The following is a 19,428-nucleotide window of genomic DNA, read 5'->3' as shown; positions in this document are numbered from 1 at the left end:
ACGGCATTCTCAGACACTTGAGTCAGGGAATAAAGAGGCATCTTATTCAGTGAGTGATTCAGAGGTACTTGTCTGATCACTGTCTACAGATAGGTTGAGTTGCCACAGACATCAGAAATCATGCCCGCTAACCAAGCCCAAACTAACAAGGTATTTCAGCCCGTACTTAAAAATAGAAAGGTAAATCAGAGAGCCTCTCGAGGAGACTGGAACAGAGCTTTTCTCAGGGTCTGCATGCCAATTCCTTCAGGAAGCAGGTTATGAGAGAAAGTGAAGGGTGGGTTGGATGAATTAGTCCCCTTTATTTTTTAATGGCCAGTCTTCGCGAGCGAAGATCCAGGGAAGGTCTTTACACCTTCCAGCCTGCGCATTGGATTTTTTAGGTGAGACACAGTGTGCGCGGAACTGAGCATGTGTCATTCGCCTCTCTGATAGAGAGCATGGTCTGTGCATTTGCAACCTCAAGTTACTTCCTCTGTAAGCAAAGTGATTTTATTGACTTAGAACTGAGATAAAGACAATAAATAATAGGGCCAAGTTCTTGAAACAAAGGGCTGAAGGAAGCAGGAAGATAGAATTTCCCTCATCTCCACTGCCTCATACTGCTATCCTCCTACACAGGTAAATGGTCTGTTCACCTGAAACCAGCAGGACAACTTTTGGAGAAAACATGTCTCCTGTGCAAGCAAGACAGGCACTGAGGAAGAACAATGCTCCTTTGTGCCGGAAAGGCACAGGAAGCTGCAGCAGACAAACATGACAGAGATGGAGCTGGCCAGAGGCCACTGATGCACAGCATTTCTGGGAGAGCTGGCTCAAGGGGCAACCTACAAACATACACTGTCCACCTTGGAAAAGGTTACTGGAAAGAAGAGCAGGGAGGCTTACTCTGTGAGCATTGCTGGGACACTTACATCCAGGAGCCCCCCATAGCGGAAGATACTGAGCAGGGAGTGCACGTGGCTCTCACTAGTGAAGTACAGCCGTGTCCGAACGTGGCGTCCTGGTGACAGGACTCCTCTGGAGTACCTAAACCAAAATCAGCCCAGAGTTATTCAGTCTGCCAACAAATTGCCATCTATCAGGCAGTCACACTTCTGTATGCTTAATGGAATGAGATAACCCCACACTGCGAAATCTCAAAGGCAGCAGGACAGAACAAATAGTAGGAGCATGGGCCACAAGAGCAGAAAGTTTCATGGAATCCTAACTGAGACACACAGTAGGGCAGTGGCTCATCACGTTACACTTGCCCCATGTAGGGAAAGGGATGAGGCATCACCATCCGGTTACAATGGGTAGAAGGTTCTGTGGCAGTGTGCTTCTGGTTGGCAACCTCAGTGTGCCTTTTCCATTTCTCTTCTAGTTCTAGGAGCATCGACATGCCTTCTTCTTGGAAGGTCCTTCAGTGTATGCTCAGTACCTCCTTCCACACCTGTACACTGTTATGGCATAGGAACCACCCACTGCTCCATAGCTGCCCTCCCCACCACCAGCAGCATGCAGCACAAGCCTTACAAAGGATGTAGTTTGTTGACAGACTCATCTTCATGGGTTCTCTGTAGGTCCAACTGGATCTTTTTAATGAGAGGAAGACAAAAGCCAATAGCAATCTCCAGCTTCTCCTCCTTATTAATCCCATATTCCTGCAGGAACAAAACAACAGACACCCTGAGCCCTGGTTCTTCGCCACATTCTCACATGAAAGGCAGCTTGACTTCAACAGTCCTGTTTGCAGCACTGCTGACTCAGCAAGGACAGAAAGAGAGATGTCACTCAGCATCTCTGGCTTTTTTTTTTTTTTCTTCACATATTCCTGAGGGTTCCAAGGACCCCAGCCATGTCTGGACATGACTGTCTGTATTCTCCCAACAGCTGAGAGGTGCAATGAATGAATGAATGAACCTCCAATCTATGACATGCAAACTTATACCCTGACCTAGCATGAGCATTAAGGCAACAACTGCTATTGGCAAAGACGAAACCTGCAGTGCTATGCTGAAAACTGCATCTCACCAGCAACACTGAAAAAGTTTAGGAGACCACTTCTGCTCTACAGGGGCACAAGTGCAGCTGGACCTTGCTGGTAGAAGCTCATCCCACATAAACAAAACTTTGCAAGAAGCAAGTCAACTTTGCAAACTGCACAAGTCCTAGTTTGACAGGAATAACAAACTTGCCAGAACTTTAACATAGAAATCTCTCTTCACTTTTACGACCTTGCATGTGGAGGGTGGGATGTCGCAGCAGAGCACACGCAGCTCAGAGCTGTGCTGTGACACGCTACAACGAACATGGAAAAGCTACTGCATCAGCTGCTCATTACTCTGACCCTGCCAGAATCCTCAACCACGAGCCCAGCCCTGCCACATTTTAAGTCATAAATGGTTTTGGCCGTACACAAACACTAAGACAGATCTGAGAAACACCCACTGCAATATACTGCCTTGGGGGTTAATGTGTAAGGGAGTTGAGACAAAACATAGAGGGAAAGGGTCAGAAATTGGTGCCACAGGCACTGTCACAGGGGCTCTACCTGGGGTATGATCACATCTGCCAGGGCTTTGGAGAGCTTGAAGAGTTCAGCTGTGCCTTCCAGTCTGAGTGCACAGTTGTGCTGTACATCATACTTGATGCAGTCATAGATATCAGGGATCTTGCTGATGTCATAGCGCCCGTTCTTCATGCGGAAATCTCGCTCCAGCTTAGTCCAGCGCTGCAGCATCAGTTCCAAAGTCTCACTGTGATACAGTTGCAGGTCTAAACAGCAGAGAACACCAAACCTGAAACAAATTCACATCCGAGAACCACAGAATCACAGAACAATGACTATTGCTGCAGAGATTTCAAGTGACAACTATGATGGACTTCTCCCCGCACAGAATGGCTCTGATTATCGTGTCACCCACAGGAATCCTAGTCTGGAAAAGCCACTGGACCTGTTGCACAAAGTTTTAACCTGCAGCAACAAGCTGCTTTTGAACTGCTTGAAAAAGTGAAACCATTTGCCTGCTTGTCTGCCATAAATCCTGTGGAATGTCCCCAAAACGTCTTTTTAAAGCTCTTGCACTGTTGTTTGGAAAGTTCTTAGAGATTAACAAATTGTGACTGAAAAACCTGCTGTTTACAGTCTCCAGAAAATGCCTGAAAAAACTAGGCATATCTCTGCTCGCTATACTGTTGCTGTTTACATTCGTGCTAAACCAGGATGCACATATAATTTCCTTTACATTATAGTCCCCTTTAACAGTAGTCAAAAAGTGGAACAGGAGCCTTCTACGTCAATGGCACATGGAGAATTTCACTTTAGAATTTCTTTACTATAGACGAACATAAGCCCTAGTGGTGTTTGGGAGCTCTGAAGATGTAACAATAAATTAATTTGTTCCAGACCCTTTCCAGTTCTGATGGTCACCTGCGGATTTTGGGTCTTCCAGACGTTTTCGTATCTGGGAGGTGAGATTCTCAATCAGGGTGAACACCTGGTTACAGACTTCAACCGGGTTCTGGATAAAGGTCATAGAGTTGAGCAGAGAAGCACTGCCTGTTGGTGCTAGCTGAAAGAAGAGTCCAGCAGAGATTAGTTAGTGTCTTTACAAACTGGGATCACAAAATAGCTGCCTTTTGCAGTTGTACTGTTTTTTGACTCGAGAAAAAAGCTGTGTTCCCAGCTGAGCACAGTAAGTTGGACTATTCCTAGGTGTAGTCAGGTATGTTTTAAAAACTTCCTCAGGATCAAATTCAGAGGGAACAAACAACTGCTCCCATTAGATGGGACCTCCCTCCACCTGCAGCATCCTCTCTTGACTCACTTTGCTTCTATGCTTGAGCAGAAGGGCTTCATAGACTTTTTAAGTAGTTCTTTGAGGTGATAAATATGTTCCTTAATGGATTTTGGTCCAGTAGTCACATCTCAGAGTATGGGGAAAAACAGTATTTTCAGGGCTTGCTGGAGAAGCAGCTATAGGGCTTTCACAGCTATAGTGCTGGATGCAGCCCAAGCTCTGTACTCTGCAGCTACCAGACTCTGAGAGGACACACAAGGATTTGTAACAAAAAGGTCTGTCCACACGTGCACAGAGCATGGATCTAGAATTCAACAAGGCAGACTCCCTGCCCACAGCAGTTGGGATTGCTCTGGACAGCATGTGGGAAACCACAAGAGCTCTTTTAGCACACTCACAAGAACAAAATGCACTGGGACTCCTAAAGAGATAGGAAGGCACCATGATGAATCTTGAAGGGGTCAGCAGAGCAACACTGAGGACTGTCACTCAAAGAAGGGCAGGGGCTATTAACCTGCACACTTCTGTGTATATCCTGTAATTTTAGCCAGAACTGATCTCAAACTAACTAAATTCTGTTCACATACCACAGACTTAAAATCAAGCCACTACAGCAATCCTATTCTCCTTCCAGGTACAGGGAGCAATGAAGTCACACAGGTGTTTTACCTTTTCGTAATCCTCTTCACAGAACTGAGCATCCTTCTGCATGATTTCACGCAGTCGTGCTTTCACTCTGTGCTGACAGCTGCTAAGGGAATCACTGTCACTGTCCAGCAGACCGTTCATGTTGGCACTTTTCACCATTTGCACCAGGATGGGGGTCAGCTCTCCTTCCAGGGCTAGCAGACCCTAAAGCCACACAGGACAAGATTTCAGCTCTGTGCAACCCAAGCAACAAACATTTCTGGTAGTTCCATGGCAAGAATTCAGCCAACTTGAGTGAAATCTCAACTGTCCTTGAAGAGCAGTTTTACAGCAACAGCCCCTCCTGTCAGAGGTGACTCCGGCACGCTTCTAGAGCTATTAAAGCAATAGACAGCTCTGTCTGCAGCAGCCCCAGATTTGTCTGGGCAAATGTAGAGCAGCCAACTCAATTTGCTTGAAAATGTTGATAAAGCAAAGGCTCTGAAGACCAGCTAAGGCCACCACAGAATCCCCCTTGGCTCAAGCTTTAGCTGCGGATGAACCTGTCTTCTTCCCCACTCCACACTGCACCAGATATTTCACTACCTTTTTAAATCCATCAGGCAAGGAATAACCCCTCTGGCTGGGCAGCCATCCCAGGAACACTCATTCCATAGGCAATTAACTCAGCAACAGGTTTGGTGTGCTCTAACACCAAACACCAGCAACACTTCACACATAACTCCTTCTCCAGTCAGAGTCCTGTCCTGGACAGGACACTAAAGGTGACAGATGTGTGCAGTTGCATCAGATGTTCAGTCCTGCCCCATACACCTGCTATTAGCTCAGTGTACCCCAGTCCATCCAACAGAGAGGGGGAAGATTCTAGGACAGCTCCTTCCTCATTACTAGAGGTTTTCCTTTAGAAATAGCATATTTTAAGACTAACATGGTAGAACAAACGGATGCCCAAAAGAGAGGAAGGACCTTTGCAAAAGCTGCTGCTGTCATCTGAACTCGCCCCTCGTCTGAGGCGTAGATCTTGAGATCATGGCGATAGGTGCTGTGCAGCCTGAGCAAGCCGCAGCCAGGGAAACCAGCGTAATCACCTGGAACAGAGGACAACTTAAAATTCATATTCTGACACCTGCAAAACTATCAGCTGAATATACTGGTTTAGACAACAAACTTTATTGTAGTAACAAAGTTATTTAGAGAATTAATCACTTTCATGTGCACTTGGGCTGCTTCAAAATCAACAGTTCCAGATATACATGAGGACTAGAAACGTAATGAAGGCTTTGCTTAAGTTGGGAAGGCTCATTTTGAGGGAAAAAGTGAGCATTCACCAGTCAAGTTTGATGCTGCCCAAATTCTGCAGCAAACCCCTCTAAATAGTCTGTAAGAGTCCTGTTAGCCTGCATACACCAGTGCAGAAAAAGATGTGGAAAAAAAAAAAAATCACTTCCTTCTGCTTGTTTTCTGCACAAGAGTAGGCCCTACTGCCCTCAGAACTGCAGGCCAGGCTGTTCAGCAGGAAACAGTTTCCAAAGCATATCCTGTACAGCTACAATAACCTTGTGGTACAAATTGCTAGTTTATTTCTGATGGCTGAGTCAGCCACAGGAGTCAGATCAGCAACAAAGGAAAGCAATTCATGCAGCTCTTGAGTCTGACCTTCAAAGACATTGACTATTGGTGATTATTTGCTGCTGCTGCTGCCTTGAATCCCAGGGTGATTCTGCACTCCCACGGTGATTCTGCACAGCACCCAGTCACATTGACACGACAGGGTACACTGGGAATGCTGCTCCCAGCTCTTACCTCACAACTCAGAGAAACACCCTGACAGACAAGGACAAGCACTATACAGAAGTCAGATGTATGTCTTGACAAAGCTGCTAGGCACCAAATACTATTCAAGAACACAGCACTCTCATGGAGAGATGAATGACCACATGGAGCAGAAGTCTTCAAAGCTGTGGTTCAGAATGACTCTGAGCCCTCAGAAGAGGGGAAGGAGGTTATCAGATCAGTTAAGCATGACTTCTCTTTGTGAATCCTTGTTGACTACCCACAGTCACTGGCCTATCCTTCATGTGCCAAGGAATGGTCTCCAGGATTAGCTGCTCCAATACCATCCCGTGGACTGTGCTGAGGCTGACCCAGCTGCAGTTCCCCTGGGCCCTCCTGTTTGAGTGACATTTCCTCTCCTCCAATTCTCAGGCGCATCCCCCAGTCCACACAGACTTTCAAAGAGAATCTCGAGCGGCCTTGTGGGGACACCTCCCCACTCCCTCAGCACTGTGGGTGCAGCCCGTGAGGGCCCTTGGGCTCACGTATGTCCAGCTTGCTTAAGTCCTGGCCCAATCCTTTTCCACCAGGGCTAACTAACTCTTCCTTATTCCAGAAGGAAATCTTCTCCAATCCAATTTAAATTTCCTTAATTAATTTGAAATGTAACTAATTAAATGGAATTAATTAAACATACAAGTCAAAGACAAGTAGTATCCAATACTGGGCTCACTGGGCCAATCCAGCAGCAGTGTATTAGTCCTGACTCAAAGGCAATCTCCAATCTCAGGTTGTTTTTTTTTTTTCATTTTTGGCTCTTGTTGATTTGTGTGCATACTAGATGCTTTTCAGAACTATGATGGAAAAAATATGGAGGAGCTTCCTATTCTCCTGTCCCAGGGTAGGATTATCTGTGTTCCAAGACAGATTTCCTCCGTTCTCTACATCTGACTTAAATTCTTTTTAATAGTCCATAAATTTTGAATCATATTTGTTGCCTCAGAATGTATCTTATTAGAACAACCTTTTTTTTTAAATCCTGGCACATTATTTAAAGAAAGCTCTGACACACTGAAGTTAACGACTGCAGCAGACCTCTCAGGACAGCTTACACATTTTTGGGTGCAAAACTATTTATTCCTGCCATGTCAACTCAAAAGAACAAGAATTAGTCCTAGAGGCCACACACAGGCACAGCCTGAGTAACCCTCACCTGGGTTGAGCAGCCTGGCAGGCACAGGGCAGGACCAGAGGTACCTGGACAAAGCTCACCTTGGCCTCCAGGATACATGCAGCGGAAGGCTCGCCCCAGCTCTTCTGCCTGGACTCTTCCTGCTGGGGTCAGCTCTCCACCCCACTTAAGCACCAGGAGAAGGGAGGGGGAGGACTCTCGGCGAGCTTCTAGGAGACAAACAGGTACTGACTACATCAAATCTCATACCTGAGCTTGCAGAGGGAGAGGAGGGGAGGAAGAAAAGGTTGTCATCAGCACCCTACAGAGTGTTCTCAACATAAACCTGACCCCAAATCCCCAGAAACCAAACCAGAAAGGAGGAAATTCGGTCACTACTTTTTGAAGGTATAAGGTGACATTCACAAAATTAGAAGCACAAGCCCTGTGGCAAACCAGGGTGTACTTGAAACCACATTAAGCATCACTCCAACCTTTCCTATGATGTGAGCAAAGACAAGACACAGGTCACCAGTTTTGGCCTGCATGTCTAGAGACCTATACAAGTAGGGTAGTTGCACGCACACCTGAACTCCAGCCTTGAAGATCAGGGTACCAACATGAGGTTTCTTTACCTTCATCTTCACTTGCAGTTTTTGGATGTCCATGAGGCAGATAAGTCAACTGAACCTTACGGTTAATGCCAGAAAAATGCCCATACCTGTCACAAGGGAGGGGAGAAAAAAAAATGAAACAAGTCAATTCCACTCAGCTTTTGCCCAGAGGTCCCCAGGCAGCACACAGTTTAAGTACAGCACAGGCAAGAGACTTTCTGCTGCAACACCCATTGCCATGAAATATCAAGATTTTTGCCATTTCCCTGGATTTTTTTGCCATCTCCCTGACCGAGCACATCCCCCCAGAAAAAGCCAAACAGCTCCCCCAAACGAAATTCAAAAATCCATTTACTTGCTCTTCAACCAAGAACACTCTGAGAACATTCCTCACTAGGGCTTTAATCTCTATCTACATCTTTAACAAGTGAATTAATGAGATCACAACATAAAATACTCTGACAGATGCACTGAGGGTAACTAATTTCTGCAATGAGCAGAAAGAGCAGGGGAGGCAATTACCACAAAAAATGCTCTTCTGTGCTCCAGAGACTCAATCTGAACACAGACATCAGTTGTGTGTGCCAAAGCGACCTGCAGTCCTGAGAGAAACCCTGGTTTTGTTTCTAAGATGCCAAAACCACCATATTATCTTTTATTTCAACTGTATAAAACCTGAAAGGACACAAACATCTGTTCATGTTTTCTGAGCTTCTTTTTGTTAAACTTTTGGCACAGGACAACCTTATTTAAAACAAGATTTGTTCCAAATTTATCAAAATGCTTCATATCAACGTGGTCCCTTCAGGACTCCAGTTTCTCTACTGCAGCAACGAAAGCTCAATTTTCTCAAGTTGTTTAGTCAAAGACCAGACACACCTAGGACAAGAACCAGCAGGGGGCTTGATGTCAATAAGAAAAGGTTACGATCATGTACAGCTGCTAACACAGGACAGAGGAGACCCCAGTCTCTGGGGCCATCTGGCCAGGACACCAGCAGCACAGTTTGTTTCTGTATCATATGCTCCGAGGCAAACCCATGGTGCCCTGAGATAGGAACTCTTACATCTCCAAGACGCTCTTCAGCTGTTCCAGTTTGGATTTCCTCTCCTCAATTTCACAATCACTGTGGCTTCCCAGCTCCACCACAAGCTGGCGCGCAATGTCCAGCACTTCCTGTTGGAAAGCAGACAGCAATTCTGCCTCAGACTCACCACTGTAAATTCCTGTGAGGACTCCTTACAGCTTGACCTAGCATCAGGTCCAGACAGACACTCCTCAGAGATATGTCATCTCATAAGACACAGCTCAGGCAGGACAAACTTTCACATGGCAGTTTGCTTCATTCCCACCCTGTGCTCCACTCCCATTGAGAATCAAGCAGGCACCTCCAACTACCCCACTCCTATCTGCCACCAGAGGCAACCGCAGCAGGTGGGCAAGCTGCATCGGGTCCTACAACCCCATCCTACAGTGTGCACATCAGCCCGGAGAAGTTTCCATTCTGCTCTCCTGCTGTCAATCAGCTGAGTGTGCACAGGGTGTAGAATCAGACAGGGAGCCTCTGTGTGACAGACTGTTGCCCTTTTGAGGGTTTTTACCCTCTCAAAGAATTGCCTTGCACCAGAATCTCTATTACCTGCATGTCCCACACAGTAACCCCAAAATGGACTTCCTTACCTGTAGCTGCTCTGGTTTCTTCAGTTTCAACTTCCCTGTCTTGTAACCATCATATTTCTCAAATAATTCAAAGAACCTGAACAGACAACAAAGAATGCTGATTCATTTTCTGCTGTTTCAGTAATACAAGGAGCGTCATCCCTACATGTGCATTCAGTCTCTGTCCTTCAGGGAGAACCAGCAGCCTGTTGGCTCCTCCCTGTGCTTCAGAAATTCTGAAAAAACAAGTGGTTTTCAATATAGCCACTAGCTAGCTTTCAGTTTAGTGGTGCACTTCCCTTTACAGCACCTAGCAGACCTTCACTCTCCCTTCCAGTGTTCACACAGAAGGTGCCAGGATCCTAATGGGGGAAGGGAGCTTTCTCAACTGGGCTGAAAGCATTTGCTTGGATGGAGCCAGAAAAAAGCTCTGCCTCCCAGACACTCATCCCTCTGCTCCTGGTTCAGAGCACAGGCCCTCCTCCCTTTCCAGCAGCACAGCACCTTCTTGCCTTGGCTCTTACCGCGTGTGCTTCACTTCCATCTTCATCTTCTGCTTTGGGGTGCGATCTCCGTGCCGGATGACTGCAATTACACAGCGAAGCTCCATCCTGGGGAAACATAAGGTACACCTGACAAATGTGCCCCTACACTCCAGAATTGCCACCAGGGAGTAGTTTCCCATTTGTCTTTCAGTTCCATTCTTCTGACAGCTGCTTTCCCCATCAGGGTCAGAAATTCTCTCAGACTAAAGCAGGTGCAAGTGCCAAGGCTGCAGAAACAGTCAAAGCTCTTCAGATCCTAACAGGTCGTCTGTTTTCATGCATGTGTACAAGTATCCTGAGGATCACAAAGAAGCTTTTGCCTTTGGTCTTTTAGCCTTCTGTAGTGGAAAACTAGTAAAGCAAAAGTATGAAATAAGGGGTTGCCAAGTGTATGGGTAATGACAATATTTCAGCTAATTGTTTCCACCTGTTTCACTGGCAGCATGCACTTTCTCTAAAGTAGCAGCCAGCTACAGCAACGCCCTGATCCGTTTCCTCTTCTGATCAAGAATTTGGGCCCTCTGAAAGCCATGTGAGCAGTTCCCATAATTTCTTCAGTGACTGCTTGTCTGCATTCAGCAAACCTACATGCCATGCCACATCTTCTGTGTGCATGGCTAAGCCTTTCCACAGGCGTTTCAGGCTTCTAAGCAGCACAGCAGCTGGAGGACACTGAGCTGCTAGTGGTGTTGGGCCCTTGGACAGGGTTTGCACTTTGCCCCTCATGTAGCCATCACTGGCATTCTTTTGAGAAGATGGCAGGTACTCACATAGTGCCTGAAGTTGTGGGAACGATGGGAATGTCTTCTGCCTCTGTTGGGATGGACCAGGGTATATGAAACTGGGGAGCCAATTCCCGCATGATTATATTTCTGGAAAAAATCAGAATACAACACTCACAAGAAATTCCATTCCCTTGGTTCTACACCTCTTCCTTAGCAGTCCAGCTGAAAGACTTTGAAGAGAGACACAGAATTTCCCCTCACTTTCCTTGGAGAGACACCTATTACACTGTGGGCTAATGAGGGCACCCCAAAGGGGTACCACTATCCCTCACATCACCAATACTGCAAGAAAGCTTAACAATGAAAAGTCCTGTAAGATATACCTAGCTGTAGACAAAGACAGGACAGCTAATGCCAATGCCGGCAGGAGCTCCAGGGGCTAAAAATAAGTAACTCATTCCTCCCAGAGCCAAGCTTTCATTTGCTGAACAAATGACCCAAATGAACCATCTGCAGACTTCTCCGACATACTGACCAGGACTCCATGTTCATTTTCCTTTGCTGTGAATTATCGTACTCCCTTATCAAAATTTGAATTGTACATACCCAAGGATTTTGGCACAGTCATCATAATACTTCATGGAGTTCTTCACAAAGCTGAAGCCATTCACATCACAAACAAAGGAGTGGCCGTTGGCCCGCAGGAGGTCAAACCCGCACACGGTTTGCTGCAGGAAGAAGCAAGAGGACATGGGACTTGGGCACACAATGAGGGACCACCACCACAGTGGGGGACAGCAGTTGCCCTGCCAGTGGGGCACACACAGATCCAGCCAATGCTGCCCAGTTCAGCCCCACTGATGCTGCAGCCATCCTCCACTCTGTGCCCACCTCACAAGTCTCCAAGAAGTGTGAACACATACCATAGCTATGAAGGGCCAGGTCCTTCAGAGGAACCTTTTCACCCTCATTGCCGTAGCAAAGGCCCAAGCTGCAAACCCCCAGATGAAGCCGACACAGAACCTCCCAGAGCTCTAGTGGCCTAAAACAGAGCAGCTCCTGGATTTCCTGCTCTTCCTTCCAAATCCAACAGTTTTGAACCAGACTGATAAGCACAGACAAGAAGTGGTGCTGGCAAAGATATCCATCATTATGTGGAAAAGGCTACAAGGTTGAAAGGAGCCCAAGTCTGAATCAGTAAAACTACATGGGCTACTGATTACAGTGAGAGGAACAAGAAGCCAGTGTTTCTTCTGCTGACATTGCTGAACATGTCATGGAACCATATCTAGAATCACGCACTCACTCTACCCACATGCAAAATAAAACATAAATCTGCACCAGAGCCAGATAAAAAAGAAAATAAAAAAAGAAGAAAAAAGTACCAAAACACCATCAAAAAATAGAAAAGCAGAAAGGCCAAATTTTCACATAAACAAAAGCAGGAAATAGTAAAGGCAGGATGAGCACAGGTCAGATAGAGAGCAGCACGCTCAAGATCCCATATTAAATGCTCAGATGTACATAGGACACCAGCCACCTGCCAGCACAGCAGGCATTTGCTGCAGGCCTCCTGCCTTCCCAGGCACCTCTGCCCAGCAGGACCAGCAGCTGGCAATCAGGCATGGAGGACTGCCATGCCTGAGACATGCCAGGGTGACAAGTTCTAACTCCGACCCAGATATATGGATCAGACATTCATGAAGTCCTGCTTGCACATGAAAGAAAACACAAACCTTGAAGGCTACACAGACTTTACGAGCAACGAGTTTCTCCATGGCAGTCAGCATGACCGGGTAACGGATTTCTTTCCCTTCGCTGTCCCGTTCCACTTTCCCATCCAAAGCGGGGGATTTGCGAGCCTCTGCATGAGCATAGTCCGGCCCAACAGTGTACACCTGGAAGAGACCAAGTTACACCTGACATAGGCATCTAGACTAACTGCACCTTCCAGAAGGTATTTCTGGTGCAGACACAGAGAAGGAGTTCAGATGGTCTCACACATTCCTCCTAGTGTGACCTACAGAGCGCACACTCCCCGCTTTGGGGCCCAAGCTGCACAGTCAGCACCTCACAGCTTAAACACACACTCCAGAGCCTTAGTAGGACTAAGCAGGACTCCCCAACCTTCAGCTCTCACAGACCTGGAGAAGAAAGGAGCTGTTCCAGGCTTTCCTTTACCTTTACATCAGTGCCATCCGTAGGCATGAACTCTTCATAAATGTAGGAGCCTGTCTTCCTCACAGTACTCTCTGGCGAGTACACGCTGCTCCGGCTGCCAATCTGAGAGTACAGAATAAGCACCTCAGGGGAGAATACCAGGCTCCCTTTTTTTCAGATGGAACAACAAAATTAAGAAGTTTCAAGAATTAGTGGAATTAGCGAAGAATTAGCCTCTCAGAACCCCCAGCTGCTACAGAACACTTTTTTTATTAGAGGATAAAGAGACTGCAAAACATGGGCAGTAGGTATGTAATTTTCCAGGTTTTAAAGAGGAGAAAAGATATTACAGACCATGAGGTTGACTCCAACCACTTCAGTGATACGTAACAAAAAAACAGTGGACAAAAACATAAAAAGTTAGGAGCCTAATAGGCAAATTAAAATAAACGATGACAGGGGATAATCCAACCCATTTAACTTCCTTCCAGGAGGGGGACTGATCTTATCAATATCAAGGATAATGTTTTCATTTTTATTAAGGCTTTAGATACAATCTCAAGTGGCATGCCTGTATCTTACCTAAGGGAACAATCGTTTTAGAATTATTAATGGCAGATGCGTAACTGATTGGGAAAAAGATACATCACAGATATAATTGTTCACTGGCAAAGTGGGAGAAGTGAGTAAAGGCAGATTTACTGTGGAACCTAGGAAAAAATACTGCCTTTATCACATGTGCAAGCTACGCTAAGCTGAGAAGGGCAGGAATAATGTTAAAGGACAAGAAGAGAAGTTTTTTTTAAAAATCATCTTGATAAACCCAGGAAATTATCTGGAAAAAGCAACGTGCAATTCATAAAGGACCACAGTGCTCCATGACTGCTCAAAATGGGACTCATGTCACACAGAGGATGGGGAAGGGGAAGTCAGCACTACCAGTAAAATATGTCCTTCTGTGATTCCCACGTATATGGAGTCGAACAAAAAGTTCTAAGGTCTAGACTTCCATAACACAAAACCTTTATTTCCCCTTCACTTGCCCTAACACTCCTCGCTGAAGCCATGTGGGTCTCAGATCCATAGATCTGTTGGTTTCAACACCAGCTCTGGGGACCCCTCCTCACCTTACGGAAGAGCCGCTGGCTGCCCCCACCTGCTGATGTCGGGTAGTAAATATACACATTGTGGTCTTCAGCACTGACTGGCTTCTCTACAAATGGCTTTGGGAAAACAGCTCCGTTCACCTCCACATGGTCCTCTCCTTCCACCAAGTTGCACTCTGAAGACAGAGCACAGCAGCAGCACATCAGGAAAGGTGAGACAGCCCTAGTGCAGAGCCACAGCCCCTCCCCAACCCATCAGCCAGTTTTGCTGTTGGGACCTTTATTCACAAAAAAAACCTATAGATTTGTGAGTCAGGGTTCTTTGAGGTGACTACCAGTGCCTGTTCTCTACAGAGTATATTAAATAGCATAGCCTGGGGAAATGGCTTTCAGTAGAGCCTGGACACTGACCTTCTGGTCTGTCAGGGTCTCGATTGAGCACAGCATAGCGAGGCAGGTCTATTCCCTCCTCTTGAAGGATCCGATACACTTCACGCCTGTAGAGGACAGAAACAGTGTCAGAAGAGTGTAGAAGGTCCTCAGTACATGTCAGTGGGAAGACTTCATTCCCACTAGTGACAAACAAAGTCAAATGAATACAAAAAAGCCTCAAGACAAAGTGCAAACACTTCTCAGCTCATGCTCTCTGGATGAGACCTACAGGCTGTGGGGTTTGCCTCAGTCGTATTCTGGACACAGATGCCCCAAAGTAAATCTCTACTTGGCCTAAGCATGGGTGCTCAATTATTAGAACGTGCTCAAAACATAGCAGCATACCCAATACACGCCACCTCGTCAGACCTGCCCTCTTGGAAAGTGCCGTCATGCCAAGCTGCCCAGTGCCTAAGCCAAACAGAGGCAGCAAAGCCTTCTTTCATCCTGTGTCTTTCACTAGTTATACCTTGGGGTGCCTGCCAGCACCCACACAGCTATGCTCACCACCCCAAAGACAGGGCAGGAGGTTTGGGGTCTATAGGAGCCTTACCCATACACAGGTAAAACAGCCTGGGCATAACAGTTGAAGTACGTGGCTGCTGGTGGCCTCTACCAGCAGATGACTGAGAAGCCTCAATAGTCTAACCAACACATCTTCCACAGAATCTGACTTGGCCTTGCTCCTAATTTCTGTCTCAGAGCCCCATCTTACCACTTGGCTCTTCTGCTCAGAGACTACCTTTTTTCTTTAGTCGTGGCAGCCTTGTTCTGTGAGAACTCTCCCACTTCCTACTTCTCATCCATTCCTTACAAGACATTTGCACCAGAAAATGAAATATGCCAGGTCTCAATGGTTTACCCTCAAAGCTATTCCCCTCCATGTTTTAGAGGAACAACCCCAAAAAGCCACAGCTAAGGTCCCCTTCCTCCCACCTCACTCATTTGCTTGTGGTCAGAAAGATGAATTCTGTGCAGTGGGCTGAGAATCAGACAGAGGAAGAGGGAAGAGGCTTTAGTGGCTTAGATACCCACCTGTCCTGGATATAATACTGCATATCAAGGTCGTTGATCAGAAATGGCTTGCACAGCTTGGCATAAGCAACCGCCTTATCCAGAGGGAATCCTGAAATATAGGGCAGGGACATAGGGGAAGGCTGAGAGCAAGCTCCCTTGCCCACAACTCAAGCAGGCTAAGGCCTGCTATACATGTGTTACCTTTGGAGTGGAAGGATATCAGACAGTCACAAGAGGGCCAGTTCTCCACTGGTTCGTTCAGAATAACATCTTCCCCCATGATCACCACTGTGATGTACTCAAACTTGCACAGACGCTCTAGAATCTGTGTCATGGGCTTTGACTTAGACTTTTTGGTCATGGCACAGATTCCCACCACGATCTGCCGTTCCGGTGGCTAAGAGAAGACAGAGATCAGTTTAGTAAAATTTCGTATGACACTGAATAGGGGCCAAAAGCAGTTGGGAGCTGGAGATCATTCTCATATTCCTGGAGGTGACAGAAATGAATAAATGTTCCTCTTCTGCAAAGACACCTCTGCCCTTTTCACAGGTCCCAGAGTTTTCCTCAAAAATTTTCCTGGTGAAACAGAAAGGTTTACAGGAGTGTCAGGGTTAAGTTTCTAGGACACAGAAATCCACTACTGTCCCTGAATCAGACCTGCAAGTGAAAATGCTGGATTTCCTGAGGCAGCATGACAACAGTAATATGCCTTGTCAGAAATGCCACTGCCATGTCCCACAGCTGTGCCTCACAACCAGAGCCGTGTCCCAACTGCCTGCAGTCTCAGCAATAACCAGACCCAGGGATTCTGCACAGGTGCTCCAGCCCAGAATGCTGGGACCTCCTTACCGACTCCTCCTCTTCATCATCTTCAAAGAAATCGGTTTCATCTGTCTTCATGTTTGATCCCAGAAATTCTGTCTCATCATCTCTGGAACCAACAACAAACCTGGGAGTGGAGTTCTCTCCCTCACTGGAGGTCGTCAAGGACGACATTGTAGCCTCGGTGGCCAACCATCCCGCTCTGGAATGACAGCATGCAAAAGGGAGAGAGAAGTCAGACGCAGGGTGATCCTGGGACTGGCTGCGCGATGGATGCAGGTGATGGTGGGGAGGGCAGGGATTGATCTGGCATGAGGGAGCCCAGGGATGGTGCTGCCCAGCAGAAAAGGAGGGAGTAGGAGGAGACCCTCAGGGTGGGAGGGGATCCGGAATTCTGTATCATTTTAGATAGGTAGCTGCATTTTGCAATCAACCCCCTTGCACTGGAACAGTGTCACCACCAGCACTGAAATCGTGTAACCCTTACAGTGATGCATGCTCCAGCCGCTGCCTAAATCATGGACAGGGACAGGGGACACTCTCCCAGGCTCATGTGCCCAAAGACATCAACTGCGACTCCAGAAGTCAGGATAAAGCTCAGGACAGTGACAGTGACTTTCCAATTGGCAATTTTCATCCCTTCAGCTCAAGAAGACCTACAGTAAGAGAGAGAGCAGTTTGAGAGGTGCAGGAGTTTGCGGGGAGGAGGGAAAAGGAAGAAGTGACAACTCTGGGGCAGGGAAAGAGGACACAAAGGAAGCATCAGCAACAGTCTGGATTGCAGGTCAGGGTGTCTGGGTTTGCAAGCTAGCTCTGATTCACTACATCGCCAAATCAGAGAATCATAGAATATGCTGAGTTGGAAGGGACCCATCAGGATCATCGAGTCCAACTCCCAGCTCCATGCAGGTCACCCCAACAATTCCACCATGTACTGAGAGCATTGTCCAAACACTCTTTGACCTCTGTCAGCCTTGGGGCCATGACCTGGGGAGCCTGTTCCAGTGCATGACCACCCTCTGGGTTTAAAATCTTTTCCTGATATCCAGTCTAAATCTCCCGACAGAGCTCCAGTTGTTCCCTTGAGTCCTGTTACTGAGTCTTCATGAGAGTGAAGAGATCAGTACCTGCCCCTCCACTGCCCCTCGGGAGGGTGTCAGACTCCAGCAAGGTCTGATCTCAGTGTCCTCCAGGCTGAACAAACCAAGTGCCCTCAGCAGCTCCTCATAAGGCTTCCCCTCCAGACCCAATAGCTTAATGTTTTTTTATATTGGGGTGCCCAAAACTGCCCTCAGAACTCAAAATGCTCCGTATCAGTGCAGAGCAGAACAGGACAATCACCTCTTTTGACTGGCCGGCAAATACATGCTATGAGTTAGAAATGCCAGGAAAGGAGCGTGTCCTGCACTGTCACCTACAGCAGCAGCACTGCCTGCCGCAGAAGGGACAGAGTCTGAACACGCTGTTCCCCTGATCTGTACGTGCCAAGGACACAGCTGTTCACCTCTGACCAGAGCTGCACCCACACAAGAGTGAAGGGGGTGCTTTTCACTGTGTTTTTCCCAACTATAAAGTGGTCAAAAGCATACCTCCTGAGTCAGTGCAACCTTGAGGAGAGGACATTATGAACACCTCACGATATTAAGAACTTCCTAAAAACGGACATGAAACACTTTCTGCAGCTGCTTCTCATGTTCTCACATGATTTCCAGCATTCCCCAGACTAAGAGTTACTGTATTTCCTCCTCTTTTGTGATGCATTTCCTTACAGCCAGGACACTGCAGGAGACCAACTTGCCACATACATCTGCCTGTTCCCAGTCCTCTGGCAGCAACAGGAGGCACACCCCAAGGCCATCAGCCTGTTGCCAGCATGGCATCAGGGCAGGTGAGAATCCCTTCACCGGGAACAACAGCAGAAGATTGACTCAATCCATCTGAGCAGGGTGCGAACATGCAAAAGAAACCAACACACAGAACGATCCATCTGTCTGTGAAGTCCCCTTGAAAGTCAGGGTAGAATAATACAGACCTCCAGGCAGAAAGGCAGCGCGCTCCCAGAAAGGGCATGAGATGTAACACATAAGTGCTCAGAGAAAGTGCTGGAGCAGAAGTACATCAGACAAGGACCTGCAGTCGCACTACCAGGCACTGGCTGGACACAAACCCATCAGATGCCACATCAGATCTACTGGGGGAGCTGACACCAACCCAACAGCAAGCAGAGAGGAACACAACAAGCCTGGACTTTGTACCTACCACACCAAGGACAATCTCCTCCACCTAACTCAACGGATGCCTGTGCACCAGGCCCAGTGCTGCTGCTCCCACACAAGCCTCAAGGCACAGCACACACCTGGCACAGAAGTGTCCCAGTCAGCGAGAGTTAGAGCTGTAACTCACCATCAGTGTCAGTGCTCGCTGCTGATGGGAGCAACGGTGCTGGCAGACCAGGCTATAAAGACATTTACTATGTTCTCCATATAGCCCTTCTATTTCCACAGGAAGACGAGAGTACAATTCCCAACGCGCTCAGGAACCATCTTCGTCCCTGTGCCCTGCTGCCTTGGCACCCCAGTGCAGAATGAGTCCTTAGCAAGTACACTATCAGTTTGATGGTTGATGATTTATTGAAGTGAAGTAAACCACGCAAGAGGAGGAGGAGGGTTATTTTCTCCAATCCCTTACTCTCCCCTCCCTCCTGGAAAAAACAGATCAAGCAGCAGGGAAACCTTTGCCCTAAGAACTAAGAAAGCAACTTCTCTACATTCCTGTTCCTATCCCAGAAGAAAAGCCTCTTCCTTGCTCTATAGCTATGTCTCAAGGTCATGACACACCATACTCAAACCAGGTAAAAACTCAGAGCCTCACTGAAGCTGACAGTTACTGATATCTGTGGCATGAACAGGGAAAGCCTCATGATCTCAGGTGTGGGTAGGGGAAGAGGGTTAACAAAAACCTTTTTCAA

The 19,428-nt window shown here is 47.1% G+C and overlaps 1 protein-coding gene across 8 annotated transcripts in view; it reads right to left on the bottom strand.

Annotated features, from left to right (window-relative positions):
* Window positions 1-19,428, bottom strand: part of PPIP5K1 (diphosphoinositol pentakisphosphate kinase 1) — a 49,145-nt gene that overhangs the window by 27,177 nt on the left and 2,540 nt on the right. For 3 of the 8 annotated variants that reach the window (XM_050309734.1, XM_050309735.1, XM_050309736.1), the window contains exons 1-21: window positions 16,948-18,716; window positions 16,488-16,662; window positions 15,837-16,032; window positions 15,654-15,744; window positions 14,598-14,683; window positions 14,208-14,362; window positions 13,102-13,203; window positions 12,657-12,818; window positions 11,527-11,648; window positions 10,966-11,067; window positions 10,175-10,261; window positions 9,672-9,747; window positions 9,058-9,167; window positions 8,013-8,098; window positions 7,479-7,607; window positions 5,400-5,521; window positions 4,455-4,637; window positions 3,416-3,557; window positions 2,537-2,760; window positions 1,519-1,646; window positions 915-1,029 (exon numbers count right to left, since the gene is read on the bottom strand). In XM_050309734.1, coding sequence (XP_050165691.1) covers window positions 915-1,029; window positions 1,519-1,646; window positions 2,537-2,760; window positions 3,416-3,557; window positions 4,455-4,637; window positions 5,400-5,521; window positions 7,479-7,607; window positions 8,013-8,098; window positions 9,058-9,167; window positions 9,672-9,747; window positions 10,175-10,261; window positions 10,966-11,067; window positions 11,527-11,648; window positions 12,657-12,818; window positions 13,102-13,203; window positions 14,208-14,362; window positions 14,598-14,683; window positions 15,654-15,744; window positions 15,837-16,032; window positions 16,488-16,634 — 2,565 coding nt within the window. In that variant the 5' untranslated portion in view covers window positions 16,635-16,662; window positions 16,948-18,716. Of the gene's footprint in view, window positions 1-914; window positions 1,030-1,518; window positions 1,647-2,536; window positions 2,761-3,415; window positions 3,558-4,454; window positions 4,638-5,399; window positions 5,522-7,478; window positions 7,608-8,012; window positions 8,099-9,057; window positions 9,168-9,671; window positions 9,748-10,174; window positions 10,262-10,965; window positions 11,068-11,526; window positions 11,649-12,656; window positions 12,819-13,101; window positions 13,204-14,207; window positions 14,363-14,597; window positions 14,684-15,653; window positions 15,745-15,836; window positions 16,033-16,487; window positions 16,663-16,947; window positions 18,732-19,428 lie in introns of those variants that run through there. The other 5 variants (XM_050309729.1, XM_050309733.1, XM_050309731.1 and 2 more) reach the window with 5 other exon arrangements.

This window comes from Myiozetetes cayanensis, unplaced genomic scaffold (genome assembly GCF_022539395.1).
Source record: "Myiozetetes cayanensis isolate MyiCay16 unplaced genomic scaffold, myiCay2020 scf14, whole genome shotgun sequence".
In the NCBI taxonomy this organism is placed as follows: Eukaryota; Metazoa; Chordata; class Aves; order Passeriformes; family Tyrannidae; genus Myiozetetes; species Myiozetetes cayanensis.
The sequence above is the reverse complement of the archived record's forward strand: the minus strand, read 5'-3'. Positions and strand labels throughout refer to the sequence as shown.